The sequence below is a fragment of the Camelina sativa genome, chromosome 17 (assembly GCF_000633955.1).
Source record: "Camelina sativa cultivar DH55 chromosome 17, Cs, whole genome shotgun sequence".
Lineage (NCBI taxonomy): Eukaryota > Viridiplantae > Streptophyta > Magnoliopsida > Brassicales > Brassicaceae > Camelina > Camelina sativa.
The window spans coordinates 8,747,191-8,756,930 of NC_025701.1; the positions used below are offsets into that span (position 1 = coordinate 8,747,191).

Consider the following 9,740-nt stretch of genomic DNA (forward strand, 5'->3'; position numbering starts at 1 on the left):
ACAAAAAAAACAAAACAAAAAGAAAAAAAACAAAACAAAAAGAAAAAAAATATATAGTACCAACATCGCTTTAATCTGTTTGATGGCGTCGATTCAATTTGCATCTCATTTTCTGGGCAAAAACCCTAAAAAGTACAATCCTAGTCCAATCTTCCAAAGCTACTCTCTAACCTCATCCACCAAATTATCATCCTGTCGTCGCCAGGTTTGTTTTTTTTTTTTTTTTTTTTACATTTTTTACAACTACCAGTACCAGCCACTCTCCCTTTACTTATTCTTTGTCTTATTACGTGATAACAATTATAATAACCCTCTTTGCGAAAGCAGAGGTTCTTACTCTGTTCACTCTCTATGAACGGATGTGAGGCTGACCATAAAGTGCCACTCGGCACGGTAGAAACAAGAACTCTCCTGATGGTTCCGTCTCCCGCAGCCGCGACGGAGAGGCTGATAAAAGCCGTCTCTGACCTCAAATCTCAACCGCCGTCGTTCTCCTCCGGCATTGTCCGGTTACAGGTACGTCATGATTTCTTGATTTTATATTTGTGCCGATCCGAAAATTTCACAAACAAAGAGGTTAATAAGCTACGTGGAGCTCTTACATTGGTTTGTGTGATTTTGTTTCATTCTCTTGTTTGTCGGTTGCATAATCATTGATTAATAATCTTTTTTTGGTTTTGATCGAACTAATATACTTTTTAAAATATATATATTATTATTAAATATATATATTATTAGATTTATTAAAAATCAGTACCTATGATACGGAAAGGAGTCATGTTTTATTTATTTGCATCATCAGCCTTACATTTGTTTTTTATCTAGGCAAATAAATTATTGTTAGATTTAGAAAAATACCAAAGAAAATATAGTAAATTTGCTATCAATACATATTTATATTCATGGATTTACCTGTTCATAAAAATCATTTTGGCAAATTATCATGTAAGAAAGTAAATTTGGTTTATAAATCTTACATTTTAAACAAAAAACAGAACAAAAAATTTATTTATTTCAGGGGTTTATCTACAAGAATGATATTTGACTTTTAAAGATAAAGGAAAAAAATGACTCTCTCCCGCGCAAAAAAAGAAAAACCCTATTTTTGTTTTTATAGACCTTAATCTTGCGAGTGAAGGTACCAATTGAGGAGCAAATCGGAGCAATCGATTGGCTTCATGCGCAGAACGAGGGTCTTCCTCGCAGTTTCTTTTCCCGCCGTAGCGACGCTGGCCGTCCTGATCTACTTCAAGACTTCTCCAGTGACAATGGATCATCTGATTGTAACCCGGTTAGTGTTGCTGGAATCGGATCTGCTGTATATTTCCGCCATCTTGATCCCTTTACTCATGATGACTGGAGATCGATCCGAAGGTACCAACGCCGAACATTCATGATCTTGATCCCAAGTTTGATTCTTTCTGCTGATTTCCCCTGTTTTTGAAGGTTTTTGTCTTCGAAGTCACCTCTGATTCGTGCTTATGGAGGTCTTCGATTTGATCCCAACGGAAAGATTGCTGTAGAATGGGAACACTTTGGCTCGTTTTACTTTACAGTGCCTCAGGTACTATAGTTTGATTCCTTATAAGAGAAGTTTTGTAACCATGGACTAATAATTGACTTTGTTTGGTTGATGATATACACATAGGTCGAGTTTGATGAGTTTGGGGGAAGCTCAATGCTGGCTGCAACTGTTGCTTGGGACAATGAGCTCTCGTGTACGCTTGAAAATGCTATTGAAGCACTTCAAGAAACTATGCTTCAGGTTCACTATTGTTGAAATCTGCTCTGTACATATGATCTACTTGATATAATGAGCTAAATGTTTTTTTTTTTTTTTTTATATTTGGTGTTATCAGGTTTCTTCTATTATTATGAGATTACGGCGAGAATCTCTGGGAGTATCTGTTGTTAGCAAGAACCATGTTCCAAGTGAAGGAGCCTACGACCCTGCTGTTAGTAATGCTTTGGAGATTATAAAGGATAAAAATTCACCACTAAGCAAGGTACTCTAGGAACCATATCGTCCTTTCTTTTCTATACATTTTAGGGGTTTCATTGAGCTGATCTTTTTGGTCATGCGTTCAGGTTGTGCTTGCACGCAGCAGCAGAGTCATTACGGATACCGACATCGATCCTATCGCTTGGTTAGCACGGCTGCAGGTGTTTTTTCTTCCTCTCAAAATTTTAGTTTTAGAAATTCTTTTTAAGTGTTGAAATCTCAGTCTAATTGTTGATATGATAGTGTGAAGGACAAGACGCATACCAATTCTGTCTACAACCACCTGGTGCACCAGCATTCATAGGGAACACGGTAGGTTAACTGTTCTACTTGGTTATATTGCTAGCTAAAGTTGCTGGTACACTCTGTTGTTTAGCTGCTATGCCTATGATAATGTTGATGAGAAAATCAAGTGTTGGTTGGTTCTGACATACATATGAATGGAACAGCCTGAGAGACTCTTCCATAGAAAACATCTAGGTGTCTGCAGCGAGGCTTTGGCTGCCACCAGGCCTAGAGGAGACTCGATGGTTCGTGAAATGGAGATTGAGCGCGACTTACTAACCAGGTCACTTTTAGAAGGAAAAAAATTGCTTTGAATACTTACTGCAAGATGCATGTTTAGAAACTTGCATGTAAAAGTATTTATATTATTTGCAAATACTTTTGCAGTGCAAAAGACGATCTTGAGTTTTCTATTGTGCGAGAAAACATAAGAGAAAAGCTAAAAGTAAGTTCAATCTTATTAGCTTAGTCTTTAGTTTGTAATTGTTAGTGTCTATGATCTACAGAATGCTAAAACATATTCTTCTCTTATTTTTGGCAGACCATATGTGACAGAGTATTTGTTGAACCTCAGAAATCGGTGAGAAAACTTGCAAGAGTACAGCATCTGTATTCTCAACTTGCAGGAGAACTAAGAAAAGAAGATGATGAGGTTTGATGACAGTTTAACGTTGATTTAACATCTCATGATCATCTGAATCACTTGATTTGTTCTGCAAGTTTTTTTTACTTATAAAATTAGTTTCTTTTCACTCAAAAATCTGTTTATTCTCTTACAGTCATCTAGCTATTGGGTGACGAAAGCTACATTTGTTTATTCTCTTACCTCAAAATATTTTCTGTCTATATTCAGTTTGGCATCTTGGCTGCTTTGCATCCAACGCCAGCTGTTTGCGGATGTCCAGTAGAGGAAGCAAGGCTTTTGATTGAACGAATTGGTATACTATGCTTTGATTCTTGTGCCTTTTCAATTTCTTAACTCTAAAGTCTTACCGGAAAAAGAACTTTGTCTGCTGAAGAAGCCATCTCCTAATAAGTGCTTCTATTTGATAGGATTGATACTGAGGTTTCAGAGTTGATACATCTTATTCTTTTTTTTTTTTACGTTTTCTAGAGTCATTTGATAGAGGAATGTATGCTGGACCTATTGGCTTCTTTGGTGGTGGAGAGAGTGAATTTGCTGTAGGCATAAGATCTGCTTTAGTCGAAAAGGCGAGTTTTTTTTTTTTTTTTTTTACTTATAACATTCTTTTTTCCAGTGTAGCAAACTGGTCATTTACTGTTTAAGTCATTGCACCTATATGATCTTTTTTTGTGTGTTCCCAGGGTCTTGGAGCTTTGATCTATGCTGGAACAGGCATAGTTTCAGGAAGCAATCCATCCTCGGAGTGGAACGAGCTTGAGCTTAAAATCTCTCAGGTGAAAAAGTTTTTGTTGTTATAACACAACCGGTGAAAATTTTCCATATCTTTATGAAATCAGATTCTTATGTGTTTCTTGCAGTTCACCAAGTCACTTGAACATGAGCCAGCTTTGCATCCAATCAACTAGAGGAAAGGGAAGTTGAGATTATTTAGTAAACTATATCTCTAATTAAATTTGCTTTTGTGTATGTACGTTGTAAATAGAAGTAACACTAATGGTGCTGCATTAATTAAAATCTTCTTTCAGCTAAGAAGCAAACTTACGTACGTTATGATCCAAAGCTGACGTATATTTTCACCTTGGCACCTTGTTAGAATTATTATAACGACAAAAAAAAAAGATACTAACAATTAAGGCTCCAAAAACTAATCTTTAATTTGTTATTCAGCAACGAACGAACGTTATAAGGTTAATTACCGATAGTGCTAATTAATAAGTTTTCAGAAAAAGTTATTTAATTTTGGGCTAATTCAATCAAAAAGGAATTTGATTCTTATGGCTTTATCAACTAAGAAAAGGTATATATATTTGTGGTTCCCGTGATAATCAAAACTGTAATCGGGAAAGGCATTTTTCCCCACTTTTTCCTATACGAGAAGGTTTTGGGAAGTTGTTCTATTGACACGTGAAGCTTTTGTAACATTGTTTTCTATTTACAGACGAGTTACCGAGCACGACCCATGAACTAATAAATCTGAGCGACTTTTAAAATTTTTGCTCAGTTAATATAAACTAATAACAAAAATAAGTTCGTTTCTTTATAGTTCATATCGTTTTGAGAATGTTACATAACTCATTACTCACTGCAACAGATAATTAATCAGCTATCCGAACTCATATGTAGTGCGTTTGTTGACAAATCAAAATAGAAGGCACACAAATTAACTCTAGTCCTTATTTCGATAAAGTCGAGTCTTTATTGTCAAGTAATAGTATTATTCTAACCGAACACTTGTGTTTTGGTATAATGTCCAATTAACTTTTTTGTCCTCACCAGTGATGGAATCATTCTCATTGCCAACTAAAAATATATACACACATTCACACATACTTAGATCACATTTAGTGTGAGCAAAAGTAGAGCGAGAAAAACATAGCAATGGAGGCTGAGAAGATAGATAAGAACATTACAGAAGGTGATGAGTCTAAGATCATCTACAGAGGGTGGAAAGTCATGCCTTTCATCATTGGTATTACTTCAATTTTTATATACTTAAAATTTGAAACTTGTAACGAACAAGAAACTGATGGAAGAAACAGAGAAGATCATAAACAGAGTAGCTTAATGCTCTGTTTCTTGATTTTTTTTTTTTAAGGAAATGAGACATTTGAGAAGTTGGGGATAGTTGGGAGTTCATCGAATTTGGTTGTATACTTAACAACGGTTTTTAACATGGAGAACATCACGGCGGCGAAGGTCGTCAACATCTATGGCGGCACAAGCAACTTCGGCACCATCATCGCCGCCTTTATCTGTGACTCCTACTTCGGCCGCTACAAAACCCTATCTTTTGCCATGATCGCTTGCTTCCTCGTAACACCAAGACCAATTCATCAAAATTCTCAGTTTAAATATTCACTGACCTTGCTGTCTGTGTCTGAAAAGTAAAGGATCTTTTGTTTTTTTTTTTTTTTGTATTTAAAGGGTTCGGTGGCGATGGATCTAACGGCTGTGATTCATAAGCTGCATCCAGATAAATGCGCTAAGGAAACAGGAAGCGTGTGCAATGGGCCATCCATCGGACAAATCATGTTTCTCGCCGGAGCAATGGTTTTGCTGGTGATCGGAGCCGGTGGGATTAGGCCGTGCAATCTTCCGTTTGGTGCTGATCAGTTCGATCCGAAGACAAAAGAAGGGAAACAAGGGATTGATAGTTTCTTCAATTGGTATTTCTTCACCTTCACGTTTGCTCAAATGGTGTCGTTAACGCTCATCGTCTATGTTCAGTCAAATATGAGCTGGAACATTGGTTTAGCCCTCCCAGCTATTCTAATGTTACTTGGTTGCATCATATTCTTCGCCGGTTCTAAGCTCTATGTCAAGGTTAAACCTAGTGGCAGTCCCATTCACAGCATAACGCGTGTCATTGTTGTTGCGTTCAAGAAGAGGCGTTTAAATACCGTTGGGACTAACGAGCTTTACAACTACATCGCAAAGGATTATAAGAACTCGACACTGAGCCATTCAGAGCAGTTCAGGTACTAATTCCCTACCCTTTTCTCTTAGTTCTTTGTGGAACAAATTAGAAACATTTTAGGGTTTTCTTAATTTGCAGGTTTCTTGACAAATCGGCAATCCAAACGCAAGACGACAAGCTAAACAAAGATGGGTCGCCAGCCAATCCATGGAAACTATGCAGTATGCAGCAAGTGGAGGAGGTGAAATATGTGATCCGGGTGCTTCCGGTTTGGCTCTCGGCCGCCTTATTTTACCTAGCTTACATTCAACAAACAACCTATACAGTCTTTCAGTCTCTTCAATCCGATAGACGCCTCGGTTCAGGAAGTTTTAAGATCCCAGGAGCGACTTATACCGTCTTCTTAATGCTTGGAATGACAATATTCATACCTATCTATGACCGTGTCCTTGTACCTTTCCTTAGAAAGTACACAGGCAGAGGCGGTGGTATCACACAACTGCAGAGAGTTGGAGCAGGAATTTTTATATGCATCATAAGTATGATGGTGTCTGCAACTGTAGAACACTACAGAAGAAAGGTAGCTCTCACAAGGCCGACACTAGGGTTTGTCCCGAGAAAAGGCGCAATCTCTTCCATGTCTGGTATGTGGCTGGTTCCTCAGCTAGTGCTAATGGGTATTGGGGACGCCCTTGCTGGAGTTGGACAAATGGAGTTCTACTACAAACAGTTTCCAGAGAACATGAGAAGTTTCGCTGGTTCTCTGTATTATTGTGGAATTGGACTGGCGAGTTACCTCAGCACCTTTTTGTTATCAGCGGTGCATGATACCACAGAAGGGTTTTCGAGAGGAAGTTGGCTTCCGGAAGATCTGAACAAAGGGAGATTAGAGTACTTCTACTTCTTGGTTGCTGGTATCATGACTCCAAACTTTGCCTATTTCTTGTTAGTCTCACATTGGTACCGTTACAAAGATGTTGTGATCAAGGACAAGGACATGGACAAGTCTTCTGATGAGTTTGATAAGGTTTCAGTGTAATAAAGATCTTTACTTTGACTCTTTGTTTAGGGCTTTGAGACAATAAATACACAACCTTTGAACAAGAACATTACATACAAATACAACCCAAAATGTTTATATATGTGAATGACCATAGCTTTGTAAAATCCCCATCCATAGAAGAACAAGCCCGGAAAATTCCCACTTCATAAAAGGGAAAAAACGGAGCATTAACTGATAAACGAATAAAATCAAACAGGAACAGTTTGTCCAGTGAGAGCGTCATGGAGGTGTAATGACCCATCTTTCATCAAGTTAATGCTTAAGCTTTTGAATCTCTCTCTTGAATATTGCCTCGACGCCTTTCTCCAATCAGTTCCAGCTTTCATCATCACCACAAACTCATCATAGTTTATACGCCCGTCCTGTAAAACAAACAACACCAACAGTCCAACTCAGAAACAGAGTGATTTTATCTGTTCACTTCAAAATCTAAACTGTTAGGCCTTAAGGAGGATTTGTTCAGAGATTTCAAAGAACCTTGTCAGTGTCAACTTCACGCATGATGTCGTTTAGAACACTGATGTCTGGTTCACCTAACTCGTCAGCTAAAGCTTCCCGTAGCTCATCAAGTTCAATGTATCCACTTCCATCTTTGTCAAAGAACATAAAAGCTAGTTTGAAAAGTTCATCATTTTCTATCTTCTGCAAGTGAATTATCACAGCTACGAACTCTCCATAATCCAGAACCCCATTCCCATCAACATCCGCCTGCGTCAAGTCAAAGCCATACAAATTTCAGCTATGTTTATCAGAGAAGATCACTGAATTAGTCTTTTATCAGGGAAGGATAATGCTTAAAAATATATTACCACTTCCATCAACATTTTGATCTCTGGTTCACCAAGTTGTGAACCGACCTTCTGAAGTCCAGCTTTGAGTTCCTCGTAAGTTATTTTACCATCCTTATCATCATCCATTAGTGAGAACATGTTCTTAATTACTTCAACCTCTTGAATAGACATGTGCTCCGCGATCACCTGGAAGTATCAAAAGGGACAAATGATGATCAAAACCAAATATAGACTCGAGCTGTCTACAAATTTTAGAAGGAAAAAGGAAAACACTTACGCGAAGTACTTTCTTTTTGAATCTATTCATCATAGAGAACTGCTTTAACCTCGATCTGACTATATCCCCTAATGGAACATTGGGAGCTTTCTTTGCATTCTGTATCCAAGGGTGAGCTGAAAAAGGTGAAGAAAACAAAAAATTCCAGTTAGTAAGGATGTTGAAGAATTAAGATAACTAACCTTAAAAAACAGTGACACAAAACGCAGGAGCTTTACCTAACACTTGCTGAGCAGTTAACCGTTTAGTCGGGTCAGGATCCAACATCTGCCTCACAAGGCTCTTAGCACTCTCTGATATCTGAGGCCAAGGATCTCTCTTAAAATCAAGAACTCCCCGCAAAATGGCAAGAGCAACACCTTGTTCAGTCTCTGTCAACAGAAACCACAATCCCACCACTTCAGTTAACCAACATAGATGACAATCACACAGCTGCTAGAAGAAATAAAAGAAGAAGCTAACCAGCCCAAAAAGGAGGAACACCACAGAGCAAGATGTAGATGATAACTCCTGCACTCCACACATCAACCCCAGGTCCATAATCTCTCTTCAACACTTCTGGAGCCATATAATATGGACTTCCTACAATCTCTGTAAACTTATCTCCTACAATAAAGGAGATAAAACAGGATATTCTAAAATTAGAATCCACCACTGAGTTATAAATACATATCAACGAAACCATTAAAAATTGGATCTTTACCAGGTTTGAAAAACACAGACAAGCCAAAATCAATAGCCTTTAAAGGAGAATTCTCCTTCTTGTTAGCAAACAAGAAATTCTCAGGCTTCAAATCTCGATGCATAACTCCATTAGAGTGACACATCATCACAACCTCAGCGATGGTTCTCGCCACAGCAGCAGCAGCACGCTCCGTGTAATGACCTCTAGCAACGATCCGATCAAAAAGCTCACCTCCTTCACAAAGCTCCATAACGAGATGCACGTTCTCGCTATCCTCATAACTCGCCTTAAGCTTCACCACGTTAGGGTGCTCAGGCAAAGTAGACATAATCGCTACCTCGCGACGAACGTCTTCGATATCAACGGCGGTTCGGAGCTTCCGTTTCGAAATCGATTTGCAAGCTAAAGCTTCGTGGGTTTCGCGATCAGTACAGAGGTAAGTGATTCCGAATTCGCCGCGACCTAATTCTCGACCTAAGATGTATTTGTCGGTGATCTGGTGGGTCATAGGGGTTACGTCTTTGAGAACACGGATTGGAGTTGGGGATCTGACGAAATCTCCGGCGAATGGGTTTAATTTCCGATCTCGATTTGGTTTTTTGGGCTTTGGAGATGGTTTTGATTCATTTGAGTTAGGCCTTACACAGGCGTTACAGTTACCCATGGCTGAGTTGAAAGAGACTCAGCAACTTTGGGGAGGAAGAGGATTAAGGAAGAAGAAGAAGAAGAAGAAGTTAGATAGAAGAGGGGGAAAGGTTATCTCTTTGGGTTTGTATAGACGTCGGAGGAGACGGTGGAGGTGTTATATTCCGGCGAATTGGATGAGTTAATGTAGGGGGGAAGGAGAGAAAACGCGGGTTCAGGTGAAGAAAAGTCGGACCTTTCGAAATTTGGGATTTTGGTTTGTTTTGATTAAATAAATAAAATCAAAAAAAAAAAGGTATCTTTGATTTTTGTGTATTATAATAAAATGCATTTTAATACTGTATTAATTAGCGTATTACTTGAGGGATTGTTCCCATTATTCTAACCATTTCACCATCTTCTTTATAAACATTTTTTTTGTTTTATTTT

At 38.3% G+C, this 9,740-nt stretch overlaps 3 protein-coding genes across 3 annotated transcripts; 2 read left to right on the forward strand and 1 right to left on the reverse strand.

The window, feature by feature from the left end:
* Positions 1-4,003, forward strand: LOC104756231 (isochorismate synthase 2, chloroplastic-like). Its single transcript, XM_010478787.2, has 15 exons — positions 1-205; positions 328-516; positions 1,139-1,374; positions 1,447-1,564; positions 1,649-1,765; positions 1,860-2,006; positions 2,089-2,163; positions 2,246-2,314; positions 2,452-2,570; positions 2,675-2,732; positions 2,829-2,939; positions 3,141-3,225; positions 3,402-3,499; positions 3,614-3,706; positions 3,791-4,003. Exons 1-15 carry the CDS (start codon positions 83-85, stop codon positions 3,836-3,838), a joined length of 1,686 nt encoding a protein of 561 aa, XP_010477089.1. The 5' UTR covers positions 1-82; the 3' UTR covers positions 3,839-4,003.
* LOC104756232 (protein NRT1/ PTR FAMILY 2.9-like) lies at positions 4,746-6,907 on the forward strand. Its single transcript, XM_010478788.2, has 4 exons — positions 4,746-4,902; positions 5,029-5,246; positions 5,358-5,911; positions 5,989-6,907. The coding sequence occupies exons 1-4, from the start codon at positions 4,812-4,814 to the stop codon at positions 6,887-6,889; spliced, it is 1,764 nt and encodes a 587-aa protein (XP_010477090.1). The 5' UTR covers positions 4,746-4,811; the 3' UTR covers positions 6,890-6,907.
* LOC104756233 (calcium-dependent protein kinase 10-like) lies at positions 6,937-9,330 on the reverse strand. The gene is made up of 7 exons (XM_010478789.2): positions 8,685-9,330; positions 8,444-8,587; positions 8,200-8,352; positions 7,982-8,097; positions 7,723-7,890; positions 7,391-7,621; positions 6,937-7,275 (listed from the first exon to the last, which is right to left on the reverse strand). The coding sequence occupies exons 1-7, from the start codon at positions 9,328-9,330 to the stop codon at positions 7,102-7,104; spliced, it is 1,632 nt and encodes a 543-aa protein (XP_010477091.1). The 3' UTR covers positions 6,937-7,101.

Bases quoted from the DNA above. Each gene is read 5' to 3' on its own strand.
- LOC104756231 (XM_010478787.2), top strand. From the start codon at position 83: ATGGCGTCGATTCAATTTGCATCTCATTTTCTGGGCAAAAACCCTAAA. The intron at 517-1,138 runs GTACGTCATGAT...TTGCGAGTGAAG, and splicing joins CCGGCATTGTCCGGTTACAG to GTACCAATTGAGGAGCAAAT. The intron at 3,500-3,613 runs GCGAGTTTTTTT...GTGTGTTCCCAG, and splicing joins GATCTGCTTTAGTCGAAAAG to GGTCTTGGAGCTTTGATCTA.
- LOC104756232 (XM_010478788.2), top strand. From the start codon at position 4,812: ATGGAGGCTGAGAAGATAGATAAGAACATTACAGAAGGTGATGAGTCT. The intron at 4,903-5,028 runs GTATTACTTCAA...TTTTTTTTTAAG, and splicing joins AGTCATGCCTTTCATCATTG to GAAATGAGACATTTGAGAAG. The intron at 5,912-5,988 runs GTACTAATTCCC...CTTAATTTGCAG, and splicing joins AGCCATTCAGAGCAGTTCAG to GTTTCTTGACAAATCGGCAA.
- LOC104756233 (XM_010478789.2), bottom strand. From the start codon at position 9,330: ATGGGTAACTGTAACGCCTGTGTAAGGCCTAACTCAAATGAATCAAAA. The intron at 8,098-8,199 runs GTAAAGCTCCTG...CACCTTTTTCAG, and splicing joins AACTGCTCAGCAAGTGTTAG to CTCACCCTTGGATACAGAAT. The intron at 7,891-7,981 runs GTAAGTGTTTTC...TGATACTTCCAG, and splicing joins TCAAAAAGAAAGTACTTCGC to GTGATCGCGGAGCACATGTC.